Raw genomic sequence first — 16820 nt, forward strand, 5'->3', positions numbered from 1 at the left:
TTTTGAACCAAAAGGATATGAAGATACATCATCTAGGCGCAATAAAAGAATGGCTACATAACCAGAGAGTGCTTATTGTTCTTGATGATGTGGATGATCTAGAGCAACTAGAGGTATTAGCTAAAGAAAGTTCTTGGTTCGGTCCTGGAAGTCGGATTATCATTACCTTAAAAGATAAAAGTATTTTGAAGGCACATGGGATCAACGATATCTACCATGTAGATTATCCATGTGGACGGGAAGCTCTTGAGATCTTATGTCTATCTGCTTTCAAACAAAATTCTCCACTAGATGGTTTCGAAGAGCTTGCAAGAAAAGTAGTAGAGCTTTGTGGTAATCTTCCATTAGCCCTTCGTGTTGTTGGTTCTTCTTTTTATGGGGAGAGCGGGGATGAGTGGCGGAGTCGATTATATGGGATTGAAACTAATTTTGATAGAAAAATTGAGAATGTCTTGAGAGTGGGATATGACAAATTGCCGGAGCGACATCAATCTTTGTTTCTTCATATTGCATGCTTTTTCAACCATAAAAGTCATGTTGATTATGTGACAAGCATGCTCGCTGACAGTACTTTGGATGTCGAAAATGGGTTGAAGACCTTAGCCGCTAGATCTCTTGTGTCTACTAATGGGTAAATAACGATGCATTGTCTACTACAACAATTGGGTAGAGAAATTGTTGTTCAACAGGGCGAACCGGGGAAACGTCAGTTTTTAGTAGAGGCCAAAGAGATTCGTGATGTGTTGGCAAATGAAACAGTAAGTTCTTATCTATATATATACCCTGGATAGTGCCTTCTTCTGTTTGTGATAACAGTTTCATCAGTCTTCTTTTGCAATATTTGGTAGGGTACTGAATCCGTCATAGGTATATCATTTGATATTTCCAAGATCGAGACGTCATCTATAAGCAAGCGAGCCTTTAATAGGATGCGTAATCTCAAGTTCTTAAATTTCTATAATGGAAGTGTTAGCTTGTTAGAGGATATGGAATATCTACCTCGTCTAAGGTTACTACGTTGGGGTTCATACCCGAGAAAAAGTCTTCCTCTGACATTTCAGCCAGAATGTCTCATCGAATTGAATATGGGATCCAGCAAGTTGGAGAAGCTATGGGGAGGAATCCAGGTTGGTATTTGATATTGTGAATACGTTTGTTTACTAGTGATTGAACCTAAGTATGATATTCCTTATTTGTTGTGTTTGACATGCAGCCCCTTACAAATCTGAAGAAAATAAATTTGGGATATTCCTCTAATTTGAAAGAAATCCCAAATCTTTCGAACGCTACTAACCTCAAGACGTTGACACTTGCCGGTTGTGAGAGTTTGGTGGAGATTCCATTCTCTATTTCTTATCTACAGAAACTGGAATTGCTGGATGCGTCATGTTGCATTAAGCTACAAGTTATTCCCACCAACATCAACCTAGCATCTCTTGAGGAGGTCAGAATGAATAAGTGCTCACGACTGAGAAGTTTTCCAGATATTTCGAGTAACATCAAGCGTCTCTATGTAGCAGGCACAATGATTAAAGAATTTCCTGCGTCCATTGTTGGACACTGGTCACGTCTTGATCTTCTTCAGATAGGCAGCAGAAGCCTCAAGAGATTAACACATGTCCCAGAGAGTGTAACACAGTTAGACCTACACAACAGTGATATAAAGATGATTCCAGATTGCGTCATAGGTCTCCCGCATCTAGTATCTCTTCTGGTCGAAAACTGCTCAAAACTGGTGTCAATTCAGGGTCATTCCCCTTCGCTGGTGACCCTATTTGCAGACCACTGTATATCACTCAAGAGCGTATGCTGCACTTTCCACGGACCAATCTCGAAATTGATGTTCTACAACTGTCTGAAACTGGATAAAGAATCAAAAAGAGGAATCATACAACAATCGGGTAACAAGTCTATATGCTTGCCAGGTAAAGAAATCCCTGCGGAGTTCACTCACCAAACTACAGGGCACTCCATAACCATCTCTCTGGCACCAGGTTGTGAGGAGGCTTTTTCTGCGTTCTCAAGATTTAAGGCTTGCCTTCTGCTTTCGCCAATCAAGAATTTCGCATTTAATAAGATACGTTGTTTTATAAGAAGCAAAGGTGTCAAAATTAACTGCACTACAGAATCCATATATCCGTTTGTGTCTGGTGGATCTCTATCAGAACATCTGTTTATGTTTTGTGGTGACGTATTTCCTGAAGAAAACAGATGCCTTATGGACGTGACTCCGAAAGAGATTCTGTTTGATTTCAGCTCCAGTGATGTCGAGATTATGGAATGTGGTGTGAAGATCTTTTTGAGTAGTGGCATCGAAGTGGGCTACTCTGAAACTATAGGCAACAGAAACCACCACATGGATGGAGAACCAGAAGCGTTTCAGGTACCTCAAGATGAAAACATCAAAGACAGTAAACATACAGATCACTGGAGTTGGCTTAAGAAGCTTCTTCCGGAGAAAATGAAGATGAATGATGATAATAAGACAGAGCTTAGTTTGAGACCAGTCTCAGGATCCGGTGATGATACCCTCGAGACCATTTTCAAGGGAATCTTCATGAGGTACAATGAGCCAGAAGCTGTTCAGCTCACTACAGATGAAGACATCACAGATCTTTGGCGTTTGCTATGCATTGGTTCCCTTGTGGTATCTGTTTTTTTGCTTTTTTATTGCTGGTTTCTTCAGATGCAATGATTTGTGGTTTGGTGTTATTTAATAAAAAAAGAGTTTAGTTTCCTTATACGATATTCGTTGGGCCGACTTTAGTAAGAAGCCCATAAGGCCCGTTAAACCATCTCTTGCTTTTCATTGGACGAGAAGAGTGAACCGACTTATGTATGAGATGACATGGCTCGCCTTCCTCAAAATTTCGTTGTGACGGAAGAAGAAGAAGAATCGAGAAGCCGCCATGGATATGCAGAGTGAAATGGATATGCAGGGTGAAATCGAGAGATTGGTGTTCTTTGAACATGTTTGAAAAGTTGCCGAAGCTACCTACATCAAAAACCCTTCAGATGCCGATGTTAGTCTTATTTTTCTTTTTCTTTCTGGGTTCATTCATGTGTGTGTGTGTGTGTTTTTTTTTTTTGATAATTTATGAGAAAATCGATGAAGAAATTGTGATTTCATTGCGTAATTCAAATTGGATTGTTTTTTTTTTTTGCTTAATAGAATTTGACGAGATGGGGAGGAGCTTTACTGGAAGTGGCACAGTTTCAACAAATCACAGAGTCAAAGCAAATGATTCTAGGTGACTTAAGAGTAGTCTTTATGGTCTGATAAGATGTACAACATTTTTAAACTATTGGAATCCGTAATTAGAAGATGGGATTTTTGTGTAGAGGCCATTTCGAAGCTGGAAGAGGCGTTGTTAATTGATCCAAAGAAGCATGATGCTCTATGGGTCATTGGTAATGCTCACGTTTCATATGGGTTTTTAACTCCTGATCAAACCGAGGCTATAGATCACTTTGAGAATGCTACTCAGTTCTTTCAACGAGCTCTGGAGGAGGTAATAATTTAGTCTCTTTCTTTCTTTCGTGATTGATTGTTATATGTTTTTTTTTGTGTGTGCTATTTTGTAATTTTGACATGTATTTTTTTGCAGCAACCGGGGAACGAATCCTATCAGAAATCCCTGGAGTTGGCTTCCAAGGTATACTTGTGGTCTTTTGTTTTATCTTTTGGTCCTGTGTGCAAGGAATTGAGGATATACATGTTGTCGAGGCTTCTCTAGTTTTCTTAGGAATAGGAACACTGCCTGGTGTGCTTTGGATCAGTGGGTATATATAGTGACTCTTTGAAAGAGAAAATTTATCTGCATCATATCTTTATGCTTAGAGATGAAGTTTTTTTTAGTGTAGAAAATCACATTGTACAGTGAAGCTGTGGTTATGAATCTTTGGTTTTTGTTCGTTAGACCAATTCTCCTTCCCTCTGTGTGAAAACTGCAGGCTCCAGTACTACATGCAGAGGTTCACAAACATGGTTTAGGCCCACAACCATTGGGCGGTGTCGGTGGACCATCATCATCTAACAATGCCAAGGTTGTTTCTTTTATTCAACACTACACTACTAATTTGGTTTGATGATAATTTAACATGTTTGTTCTTTCTTTCTCACAGACGATTTTCTCACAGACGATGAAGCAGAAAAAGAAGAGTGATTTCAAGTATGACGTGCTCGGATGGGTCATCTTAGCCGTTGGCGTTGTTGCGTGGTTTAGTTTTGCCAAATCTCAGATGCCGGTCCCAAGGCAGTAACACTCACCAAGAGCGTGTAAAGACTTATTCATTTTCAAGCTAAAGAGTTTTTCATTATTACAACTCAGAAAATGTAAAAGAATTCATATTCTCCTTTGGAAATTAACATACAAATCAGTGAAGAGCATAGTTACTTAACTCAGAATAGTACTTCTCATGAACTCATATTGTCCTGTGTCATTTATCACCATTTCTGTAAACTTGTAAAGGAAAACAGTAAACCTGGTTTATCTTTTGGTCTTGATTCAAGGAATTGAGATCTACAATTCTATGTTCACAGAGGCTCCTCAAGTTGCCCTACCAATAGTAGGAGAATAGTGCATCTGAATAAAGTTCTTTTGCCTATAGACTAGATGAAGTTTTAAGTCTAGAAAGAAAAAAACATTATACAGTTACAGTGAATGAATTTTTAGCTACTGTTCTTTAGACTAATTCTTCTTTATGTACTAAAGTGCAGGCTCTAGTACTACATACAGAGGTTCACAAACATGGTTTACGTCCAGAACTATCAACAACCTCAGAGACTATGAAGAAAAATAAAGCACTGATTCCATGTACTATCATCGACATCACAACAAATGGACTGGTATTAAGGCAGTAACACTCACCAAAAGAGAGTCTAAAATCAGAACTATATATTCATTTTCAAACAACACTCTGAACATATTCGAGATTATGGAATTAAGAGAATCAGAGAATGTGTATGAGAGCTAATATGTGTATCTCTCTACATTATTGTTGAATTAAATTGTCTTGTAGAAATCAGTGAAGACCATCATAGTCACCTAACTGAGAAGAGTACTCTTCATGAACACCTTCTACTGCTTCTTCTTCTTCTCCATCGTTAGGCACTGAGATAGACTCTCCCAAACCAACCTGTTTCTCTTTCGGTTCGATCATCTGATTAAAGCCATGAACAGCAATGCAATCGTTGACAAACATATCTGGATAGATGAGTGGGACTCCATTGAGAAGAAGTATATCACCAGACCAAGAAACCTCAATTTCATACCCTTTGAGAACAGTTTGCAGAATCGATCCTTCCCAAGCAAGTTTCTGAAGATCTTTCCAAGAGACAAGTCGATTGATCACATGTCCTCTGAAGATAGTAGCGTAATCGGAGAACTTGGTGGTTGGATTTGGAATCGCTTCGTCGACTGGAGCAAAGACTGTGATCATATTCGTGTCGTTGTTTCCTGAAGTTTCCAATTGCAGAGCGAGAAACGTGGCCATGATCACGAAGCCTCTCGACATTAACAATCTTGAAGCCGATTCAAAGATGTTGAAGCATTTCACTACTGGTTTAGATCTATTAGGAGGACTTGGAGCAGTACGAGTCGCTGAACTAGGGATTGGGATCGAACCAGTAGATGATGAGGTAGGGTTTGGGGTTGAAGAAGACGATGATGAATCGTCGGAGATCTTCGTCGGGGATGTGAAAAACTCGTCGGATCCGTAAATCACGATGTAACCGTCGTCAAAAACAGGGGAGTCTTGGACCACGGCGCCGTTGATCGAAGCTTTACCACCTCCGAATCGTGAAGAGTTGCTGACGACGAGAGATGAGTTAGATCTGAGAGTAGGGATTTTGGCGCCGTTCGGGAAGTTTCTAAGGGATTCACCGGAGAGTCTCGTCGGAGAGAGCTGGTACTTGATATCGAGAAGCGAAGGTTGACCGGATCTGGTGAAAGCTTGATCAGAAGGTGCGAAGATGGTGAGTTCTTGCCAGTCGTCGAGGTTTAGATCTTGGCTCGCGAGCTTTAGAGTGAGTCCCATGGAGAAGTAGCTTGAATCGGAGAGGACTTCCACGGCGGATGAAACAGATGTCAGAGAAGGTGCGACGAGATTGAGATCGAGAACGAAAAATAGGAGGAAGAAGGTAGTTAGAAGATTTGACGCCATTGATGCGTTCTTGGAGCTTTCTCTTTTGGTTTCTCGATGAGAAAAGCCGTTGCAAGGGAAGTTACACTTGTTTTTAGTCCATCCTATTAAAGAGCGGGAAACAGAGTTTACTGGGCTTTTTTGGGGGCAATTCTGGGCTTTTATTAGGCCCATTTGTTTTTTACTGTTGAAACTTTATTTAAGTTATTCAAAAAAAATTATTTTTATTGATTAAATTCTGTAAAAGAAATGGAATCCAACCTCAATCTTTTTCTTACAAATCACCAAATTTTTATCATAATTATCGTAATCACATATATATTTACAATCATACACAAAAAAATACATTGGATGCAAGAAGAACCGATCCTAACAACAAATTGATTATATGTCCTCCAATCCAATATCCACATATATGAGAGATGCTCAAATGCTGTACAAAGAACTAAAACAATAGATTGTATAGTTTACTTGTAAAAATGTATCATTCATATTTGATAGAAAATGATTCAATTGTCAACTATTCCTATCAGAAAAAGGATTGACTGCAGATTCGATACAAAGCTTATCATCATGGTCAAATAAGAATTAACCAAACTAAATATTTCAAAATGAGCTACTATAAAGTACCAAAGCTAAGTAGGTAAAATATGGTCTTCCAACGTGTACTCTTTTATGAAAAAAGTAATCAAGCCTTCTACAACTTGCTATATAATCATGTTTTGATAAATATGTTTGACGACCACTTATTTGGCATTATGGTAGAAGTGTAACACTTATCCTTTTTTACCTAAAATAGTAATACCGTATCTTTTTTGACATACAACATCCACTTCTACGGATATAAATATAATATATCTATCTTTACAGCTATCATAACTGTTTAATACTTTTACACACTAATATTGTTTCACTATCTATCAATATGCAATCAAGCATAACAACAATACATTTTATATTTTTTTTGCATAGGTTAGATGGCCAAAATAAATTTATGGATTTTTTTTCATTTTTTGAAACAAATTAATGCAGCACAAATCGGATGTTCCATCGTCAAACGTTCAAAATTTTATGTAAACTTATGTACTTAAAAATAAACATAAGTGATACAAAACATAATTACAACATTCAAACTTCTCAATCATGTTTGGTTTTGCTACGGGGATCCTGTATTTTATTTAGCCAATTATTGTTAGACTGTATATTCATAACCTTGCGTAAGGGGACTAATATTAATCTCGAGCACATATGAAAGTTTTAATATAATAGTTATGATTTTCTTTGGTATCTAGTAGTCTTTTTTATTTACAAAAATTTTAATTTCTTAAACCACTGAAAATCCAAAAAAAAAAATATTTCATTGAATTTTATACATTTTTGAAATAGAAATCGAAACAAAAAGTGTAAATAATTATTTAATTAATATTTTAGAATGTAGTCAATCAAATAACGAAAGAAAAAAAAATGAAAATATGTGCAGACAGAATAAAAAAAGGGAAACCATCAAAACAAATGAAAACCAAAATGAAATTGAAGGTATTGAACTCATCATCTACCGGGGCACCAATAGCCATCTGACGTAACAAATTGAAGGTATTGAACTCATCATATACAAATTGTTTGAAGATCGAACTTGAGCGTTAATGAATAAATTGCAAGTTTGAAGAATTGTATACAACAAGTTGATATGGCCGAGTTGGTCTAAGAGCATGATTAGTGGGGATTGCTCTCATTGTTTCTCTTGTAAATGGGGCCCAAAAACCTAATTAAAAATTCATTTTTCGTCTGTTAAAAAGAGTATCGATTCCAGGGGAAGGAATTTGAGTAACGCAGTAGCAACGCAGTAGCAACGCTACGTGGCATATTATAATTCGTTGATGCTAAAATATAAAAGAAATTTTTTCTTTTTTCCATTTTCTTTTTTCTTTTTTTCCCGATCGTCTCTTTCTCTTCTCTCTTGGTCAATCGCTGATTCATCTGAAAACCGATAAAATCAATCGATTCACCTCGAATTGTTTGATTTTTCCGGCTTAAACTAGAGGGTTGTTGGTGTATGAAACCGATGGCTTTTCCGGAGCTCTGTTTGATGTTCTAAATTATTATTTTTTCACAAACGATTCAATGGTTGGTGTGACTATCGCAGATGCATCGGTTTGTAAGTTGTTAGGTTGAAAAAAATTCTATCGTGTTTTGATTTCCGATGAAGCTTGTGTAGGCTTTGTTCTGTCTAATTAATTTCTCTTTGCATGGATCTGTTCTGTGATCTTGTGTAGAATTTAGGGTCTAGTGTGCCAAAAAATTGTAAGGCTGGACAAATTAAAAAGCTTTTAGTTTTGATTGATTATATCTCTGGTATTATTATTTTGCAGGGGCTTATTCGCTTGGGAGGTTTCTTTTTCTGCCTTCATTTGGTCAAACAGGTGCTGGTGGGAGGCTTTTGCCACCGCCTCTTAGTATGTTACAGGTAATTCACAGGATCTAACTTTTCTTTTGAACATTAGATACCAAAGGGATATGTTTAAGAGTATAATTTATCAGCCTAAACCATATCTCGCTGAAGCTCACATTCTCACATTAGGTTCTTGGTCTTAGCATTGTTGAGGTACCTTTAGGAGTTTGTGTACGACTGCTTGATGGGTGCTAGTAGTGAGTTTTCAAGCTGCTAGTGTGTTCTGTTTTTAATAAGATGGTTGAGCAGGGGTTCTGTTCTAGTTTCAGTTGTTTAAACATGTTATTGTGGTGAGTCTACAATGGTATATACTGTTAGTGAGATTCACTACAAGTTGAATGAAAGTGCTTCAGGTTAGAAGCTAACATGATTCTGTTTTTTTCTATATATGATTCAAGTATATCAAAACAGCAACCCTTGTATTATTGTTCTTCTTTACGCAGTTGCTGGGCAAGTATGAGCTTAAAACAACAACCTTTGTATTATTGCTCTTCTTTACGCAGTTGTTGGGCAGGTATGAGCTTAAAACAGCAACACTTTTGAATATCAGACTTACCTTTGGAAGGAATGAAAGCAATAAACATCATTTGTGATGTGTTCAGGAGGGTGCATCTGAAGTAGATCTCAGCATCCTTCCCAAGTACAGGTTTCAGAGGATGAACAATGATGAAAAGGAAAGTGACGGTGTAGGACTGCTGTATATGTCTGAGTTCATATGTTTCTACCAAAGTCTCCAACAGCTACAACTAGTAGAACAAACGGTAATCTCTAATTTTATTATTTAATAGAACATAAAGCCTCTTTGACTCAGCATCATAAAGGAGCTTCGATTCCTGCAGATGCAACAAGAGGGTGCTTAGATGGATTCAAATGGTTCAACTCAACCCAACCAAACAACAATGTACTTCTCGTTGGTCTTTTGTCTAGTCTTGCCACTACCTCTTCTGCTTTCCAAATTTTGTAAAATATATTTAATATTCCGAATATTGTAAATTTTTTTGTTTTATATTTTATGTAATAGAAATAATTTAAACAATTGTTTGTCATTTTAGATTATTAAAATTTGTTAATTAATAAACATAAATGACGTTCATGATACACAAATGCATGATATTTTGGAAAAATACTTGATTTAGCATATCTGACACAAATTTAATGTAACCGCACAATAAATCTTATTCTGAATTTTGTTTAATATGTTTAATATTCCAAAGTTTATCAAATTTTATTGTTTTCTATTTTATGTAATATAAAAAAATTAAATAATTGTTTTGTCATTTTAGATTATTAAAGTTTGATAATGAATAAACACAAATTAAAAAATTATTATTTAAATGTTTGAGTAATTTTCTTTGGGTTCTTTAGTAATGAAGTGATTTTGCTTAAGTTCTCTTAGGGTTGCTTTGATTAATTTAGTATTAATTATATAATTATTTAATATAAGAGTAACTTAGAGAGTACCCACCACTAATGATGGTCTAAGGCGCCAGATTAAGGTTCTGGTCCAACATTCTCCTTTTGTACTCGCCTTATCGTCTCGAGTTAAACATACATAATATGATGACGTGGCATTATAATGGTCACTAATAGAGAGAGTGAGACGAAACGATAAGGTAAAGAGAAGAACTTATTCACTCACTCTTCTTCTTCAACCTCTCTCACAAAAAAAAAAAACCTAATTTTAAAAACCCCACAGAGAGTTCTCTGTTAGGTTTTATTGTTGTAGCAATGGCGATGGCAACATCGATGAGTGTGAATCTGATTGGTGCTTTTAAAGGCTTGTCACTCTCTTCAACCTCGTCGTTCCTCAGAGGCGATTTGAGTTTATGCCCTAAAACAACCTTCACCGTGACTCTCCCAATGCAAAACCTCCAAGCTCCGATTCCATTGACGATTGAGTCTGCGCATAAGAAAGGAGCTGGTAGTACTAAGAACGGTCGTGATTCTCCTGGTCAAAGACTTGGTGTCAAGATCTATGGTGACCAAGTCGCTAAACCTGGCGCCATCATTGTCCGTCAACGTGGCACTAAGGTAACAACACTTACGAACACGAAACTGACGAAGTTTAGAACCTCTAGTTTCTAATTTCACCGTAACTCTGCTTTCAAGCTCTGGTTTCAGATTTTTAATTCTCGATTTTTTTTTCTGGGTTTTTGCTTGTGTTGAGGATGGAATTGCTTCGTTTGAGGAGATTGATTACGTGAAATGATGTTCCAAAATTCAAAATTCTCAGAATTTAGAAGAAGCTCTTGACCTCTTATTTCAGATTCTATTACTTGTTTGGTATGCTTATGTTGTTATAGGATGAAACAATTTTGATTGAGAAGATTGATTCATGAATGATGGTTTTAGAAGCTCTGTAGCTCTTATCCAGGTTCTGCTTGTCTTCAGGATGGAAACAATTTGTTTGAGAAGATTGATTTATGAATGATGTTCTTGTTTTAGATTACATTCTCTGTTTAGTTGTAGTAGGTAGGTTATGTTTGTGTCTAGGATGATAACTTTATTTTGTTTGAGAAGATTGATTCATGGATGATGGTTTTTGCAGTTTCATGCTGGGAAAAACGTTGGTATTGGTAAAGATCATACCATCTTCTCTTTAATCGATGGATTAGTGAAGTTTGAGAAGTTTGGTCCTGACAGGAAGAAGGTAAATCAGTTGTGATGATCATAACGATTAAGATCTATAAGCTTTCTCTATTCTTCTTGGAATCTAAAGGAAATGTTAATTGCATGCAGATAAGTGTGTACCCACGAGAAATTGTGCCAGAGAATCCCAACAGCTACAGAGCACGAAAGAGGGAGAATTTTAGGTTGCAGAGGGAGAAGAAGAAGGCAAGACGTGAGAACTACACTTACACAATTCCTACTCCTCAACTTGTCCTTGCATCTGCAGCTATCGATGATGCAGAAGCCAACCCCGAGTGCTAGTAAACGAATGTGAAGTTTTTTCCTTTTGTCTCTTTTTATTTAGTCTTGGTTCATGAAAATATTCCTTTTGCTAATGTCAGAAGAAGCTTGAGTTTCAAGAGTCATTTGTATGTTTCCAATCTACCTCTCTTTTGTCAAGTTGAGTCCAAGGCTCTGCGGATTTTTTACCCAACCGAGTTACAGAGTGTATTCAAATGGGTTATTATTGTTTTTTATTAGCCAAACGAAACTGATATAAAACAGTTCAGGTTTTAGTTTAGTGAAAAAGTCTTCCAAGTATCAATACTGAATCACTAATCAGAGAAGCGACCAAAACCTTTTAAGTAAAAGAAGACAAGAGTAAGGTAGATAACATTGATTGGTGTGATTCACGATTCGAAAATGAAACCAAAAGGAGTTGAGGATTTTTGAGTTTATCAATTTCTAAATCAAAATGGTCACTATCCTAAGGTTTACAACTTACTCTGTTACATAACATCACAACATAGTCTTGCAGGCTTGTAATTGTAAAGAAACCTATATTGATAAAGTAAAGTTACATGTAAGAATGACTCCAGAGCGGACGATTTAATAATGAAAAAGTTCAATATTTTAAGAGTAACTAAGAATAAGAACAAAGACAAGTCCTAAAACAAAGCTTTTGTACTAATAAACCCACCGGCACAAACAGAGCCACATACATGAGTGTAATAAATGATCTATGCGTAGACATGGATGTTGAGAACGACGAGAAAGAGGATGAGGAAAAGACCGTATAGAACAGTGTGAACGAAAATAGAAGCTATTGTCGTCTTCATGTTCATGCAACCCACCGGAGATTCTTTCCCTGGGAACTGCAGTATCAATCCTGGCTGCAGAAACGCGAACAGAGCTGAAGCTATCAACGGTGCAGCCCAATCATGCATATCTTCTTACAAAGAACAAGAACAAGCAAAAGCACAAGAACAAGAGCAAGAGCAAGAACAAGAGCAAGAGCAAGAACAAGAATAAGAACAAAAGAAAAGAAAGAGAAATGGAGAAAGAAAGAAAAGAAGAGAGTGGGAAATAGGTATGGTGGATGGAGGAAAGAAAGAGATGATTGAAAAAAGAGAGAATGATGGAAAAGAGAGAATGAGAATCTGATAAAGTCTAGTTCTTTACACTCAAAAGGAAGAGAGAGAATTTGTGGAATTTTGCTTTAGCTGATGTGTCTTAATTTAAATCGTAATTTGTATATGGAAAGTGCGTTTGAAACGATTAAAGATTCAGGATATCAAACGGTCAATAATCAAAATAGTATATTGGCGGTTTGCAGCGTTATGGATGTGCGGTTTGAGGGGTTTAACCATTTGATGTGTTAGTTCGCCCTTTGTTTTACAATACATTTCCGATTTCCAATATATTGTTGATTATTTAGACTCAAGTCAAAGATTTTTTTACCAGAATGTTTTTGTTTCAAAATTAATACATTTTTAAGTTATAATTATTTAAAAATAATAATCCAAACTCTCCCAAATCTAGCGTGATAACGTTTAGCAGTTTAGAGCAGTTATCCTTTTTTTCGACACGTGTGAAAAGGAAAAAAAAAATTCTTGATTGGCGTTGAGTAGTGGCGTTTCCCACATAACGTCCCCACAAACGTTTTGTCAATCTAGATTTTATAAATTTCATCTCAAATCTATCCCATTAGTAAGAAGAAATTGAGACGATTATGACCATCGTAAACAACATATTTTCTTGTAGTCACTTTCGTCCTAACCAGAGATCGATTTTTACTATATAATTCACATGGCAGTTTTATGATTTATGGACTGTTGTGACCATATAGGAATGCAAAAGACAAGACACAATCGTAAATAATGATGTAAACAGGATAGAATCATCCAGAAACGGTTCTATGTCACATTCAAATCCGATGTGATTCACATGAATATAGCGACATGTCACATGTCTTGCGGTGATCAATATAATAATGAACACGCCAGTTTTCGAAATATGTTTGGAGGAATTATGTTATTTATGATTTTGAATGTAATCTTTGACTAGGTAGTAATCCGTGCTACTCCATCGGTCAATATGTTTATTATAATTTGAAATTAATAATATTGTATTAGTTATATTTAAATTATTACACATTTTTAACATATTAGTGGTACTATGTATTTATTTTTAACATTTAATTTCAGTGAGCATGATATTGACTCTGACACCAACTTCCATCTCTACAGCCTAATTTGCTCTGACCTCTATCCTCTATTCCACACCGTATCTAATAATCTTTGTACTGTATTCTCCTGTATTAGTTCTTGTCTTATGCTTTTGTTTCTATAAATGTGTATATTTTATTATAATTTCTTCAAACTAAAGATATTGTACAATAAGATTTTTAAAGATTTATAACGAATATAATGAATGTACTAAGTTATTAAACTTCTCTAATATTATATATAATATATATATATATACATGGTTAAATAATTAGAAATAATATAGTAGTAGAATATGAAATATAATAAATATATGTAATAAATTAAATAAACGAAACTCAATATGTCTATATGGGATAAAACTTATTTAGTGTAGTAAATGAATAGTAAGATTTTAGAAATTTATTTGATGGGTGAAAATATAAAGAAAATCTGCAAAAAAAAAATTATATATGATCAAATAATTTAAACGAAGACCAAAGCAATTAATTTTGTAAGAATGGAAACAAAGTAAAAACAGAGTCTTACAAAGATATGCATGAAGATGGAATAAATGTTTTGGAAAACCTCTTTGAAGACATTTCTTGTTTTCTTTTGAGGTTTTTCTTTTGGGTGAGTAATGAGAATTTTCAATCCTGATTTACTGCTTACATGGAACATCGCTACATATTGCTGACCATGAGAGAAAACATATCTAGGCAAGTATAAACCAACATTTGAGAGAGACTGACCTTGATATTAATATGTATAAAATCGCAAGATTGACCTTGAGAGAGACTGACCTTCCTAGGAAGTAACCCGTGCTACAGCACGGGCAAAATATTTTGTATATAAAATTTAAATTCATAAAATTAAGTTAGAATATTATTATTTTAAATACATCAATTAAGTATTGTACAATATTGGTATTAAATCATAATATTATATTTCAGTTTGGTTTTAATTTGGATTATTGTGTGTATATAATCTAGACGTATGTACTTTAGAGCGAGAAATACATCCCCTCCCGTCCAATCTGTACTGTTCCATTTCGTCTTGTTCCATGTACCGTCCCATATGTGATTACTCGTTAGACTATGTTTATTAATAGAGAGTGGGTAAAAAATTTAGACAGGATACCCAAATTCTCCGTTAAATAATTACTTTTATTTAGTTAGCTGAAATTATTCAAAAAGAACTATTTAATTGTTTTCAAAAATATCCAAAATTTTCAAATTACCCGTTCCAGAGTAACTGATTACATATCGCATAGTCAACCTTTTAAAAATATATATCTTCGTATAAACAACACAATACACAACGGCCTATTAACCACTGAGACTCTTAATGTCTTCTAAGTACTATCTCGGCATACAACATGTTCCTATATCGTATCCATTTTTTATATTTGAAAGTTGAAATTAAATTTAATTATCCAAATTTTATGATCTCATCTTGTTTTTTGATTAGAAATAGTTTAGATAATTACTTTTATTGTTTGAATTACCTGTTCCCATTTCTTACACGTTCTTTTCTATAAGATCATATTTTCTTTTATATAAATGACATCATTTACATGTTATTAAAAAAATGTTTCCTAAAATTTTCATATAATTATTCCAAAGTAGAGATTTTGTTCTATAAATATCGAGATGGTATAAGATAGGACAATATTTTATTTACTTTTATTATTACATAAAATGATTTCCCTAATAATCATAACTACTTAGGTAGCAAATATTCCTTACTTTTACCATCTCTTTCACCACAAATATCCCCTTGAGTACTTATTTTTTATTTAGTTAGTTAAAATGATCCAAAAAAAAATATTTAATTGTTTTTAAAATATCCAAATTTTTTAAAGTATCCGTTCCAAAGTAACTGATTATATGTCGCATAGTCAACCTTTTAAAAATATATATCTTTGTATAGACAACACAATACAAAAAGACCTATTAACCACTGAAACTCTTAATATCTTCTAAGTACTATATCCGCATAAAACATGTTCTTGTATCATATCTATTTTTTATATTTGAAAGTTAAAATTAAATTAAATTATCCAAATTTTATGATCTCATCTTGTGTTCTTTTAATTAGAAGTAGTTTAGATAATTTAATTTACCCCTTCCCGTTTGTTAAACGTTCTTTTCTATAAGATATTATTTTTTATATAAATGACATCATTTACATGTTATTAAGAAAAAAAAATGTTTCCTAAACTTTTCAAATAATTATTCCAAAGTACAGCACGAGATAAATTAATAGTATTTTAAATTTCTATCAGTATCGACCCAACTGTCTTGTCATATAACACTCTCCTTTAAATTTTCATATAATTTTTTTCTGAAGGATAATGTTAATAATATTGTAAACTTTTCATATGTTTAAAATTTGTTATATTTGTACGCTCCAAGATTTCTATGACTAAAATACATGTTAATATTAAGTTTTTTTTCCATTTACTGTATTTGTTTAAGCTGCTAATAATAACTTAATTATATAGTGAAATTTATATAGCTGCAAAATTATCTAGTGAAAAAACAATTTATTTGATTACATATCTTAATTAATGAGATTCTCATTAACTTCAATTCATGTGTTACATTTAATTATGTTTTTATTATTAATTATGTTTTTATTATTAATTATGGTTTTTTTAATTCATACTACATTTTGTGAAAAAAAAAATATTCTAAAAAAGATACTGAATATATGGATTGAAAAATATATCAAACATGGATTTTTATAGATTTTGTTTATATTATTTTCTATTTCTTGGTTTTAGAAAACAACTTCGAATATTTACAAAAGTATGAAAATCTTGTAACCAAATGGTGATTAAGATTTAGTTACATGTTTATCTAAAATAAAACATTATGTGCTTTTTTAATAGTAGTGAACAAAGTTCAACAGAGAGAAGTCTAATCTTCTTCATTGGAGGAGTCATGTGTTACAAAGATATTATAATGATCGAAGATTGAAGATATCGCAAAATTACAACATATATTAAAAATCAAGCCAATAACTTCAATTATTTTTTTAAAAATAAACTAAATTAAATTAAAGGTAATAAGGGTATGATTGAATAAAGAAAATTAAAAAAAAAATATTTTTGAACTTTGCTTCAG

At 34.1% G+C, this 16820-nt stretch overlaps 6 protein-coding genes across 6 annotated transcripts; 4 read left to right on the forward strand and 2 right to left on the reverse strand.

Annotated features, from left to right (window-relative positions):
* On the forward strand, window positions 18-635 carry LOC109124964 (disease resistance protein RML1B-like). Its single transcript, XM_019231980.1, has one exon. The coding sequence runs from the start codon at window positions 18-20 to the stop codon at window positions 633-635; it is 618 nt and encodes a 205-aa protein (XP_019087525.1).
* On the forward strand, window positions 619-2741 carry LOC104728432 (disease resistance protein RML1A-like). Its single transcript, XM_019233115.1, has 3 exons — window positions 619-758; window positions 849-1127; window positions 1214-2741. Exons 1-3 carry the CDS (start codon window positions 642-644, stop codon window positions 2693-2695), a joined length of 1878 nt encoding a protein of 625 aa, XP_019088660.1. The 5' UTR covers window positions 619-641; the 3' UTR covers window positions 2696-2741.
* On the forward strand, window positions 2983-4493 carry LOC104724464 (mitochondrial import receptor subunit TOM20-4-like; the record flags this gene model as incomplete). Its single annotated transcript, XM_019233116.1, is given in 6 exon segments — window positions 2983-3023; window positions 3173-3251; window positions 3343-3512; window positions 3609-3656; window positions 3955-4047; window positions 4126-4493. Coding segments are annotated over 6 exon segments (569 nt in total), but the record flags the coding sequence as incomplete, so codon positions are not given.
* LOC104728433 (putative fasciclin-like arabinogalactan protein 20) lies at window positions 4733-6256 on the reverse strand. The gene has a single exon (XM_019232464.1). It carries the CDS (start codon window positions 6163-6165, stop codon window positions 5026-5028), a length of 1140 nt encoding a protein of 379 aa, XP_019088009.1. The 5' UTR covers window positions 6166-6256; the 3' UTR covers window positions 4733-5025.
* LOC104724465 (50S ribosomal protein L27, chloroplastic-like) lies at window positions 10208-11739 on the forward strand. The gene is made up of 3 exons (XM_010442955.1): window positions 10208-10624; window positions 11142-11243; window positions 11333-11739. The coding sequence occupies exons 1-3, from the start codon at window positions 10322-10324 to the stop codon at window positions 11522-11524; spliced, it is 597 nt and encodes a 198-aa protein (XP_010441257.1). The 5' UTR covers window positions 10208-10321; the 3' UTR covers window positions 11525-11739.
* LOC109127148 lies at window positions 11865-12676 on the reverse strand. The gene has a single exon (XM_019231431.1). It carries the CDS (start codon window positions 12427-12429, stop codon window positions 12223-12225), a length of 207 nt encoding a protein of 68 aa, XP_019086976.1. The 5' UTR covers window positions 12430-12676; the 3' UTR covers window positions 11865-12222.

The sequence above is a fragment of the Camelina sativa genome, chromosome 11 (assembly GCF_000633955.1).
Source record: "Camelina sativa cultivar DH55 chromosome 11, Cs, whole genome shotgun sequence".
In the NCBI taxonomy this organism is placed as follows: domain Eukaryota; kingdom Viridiplantae; phylum Streptophyta; class Magnoliopsida; order Brassicales; family Brassicaceae; genus Camelina; species Camelina sativa.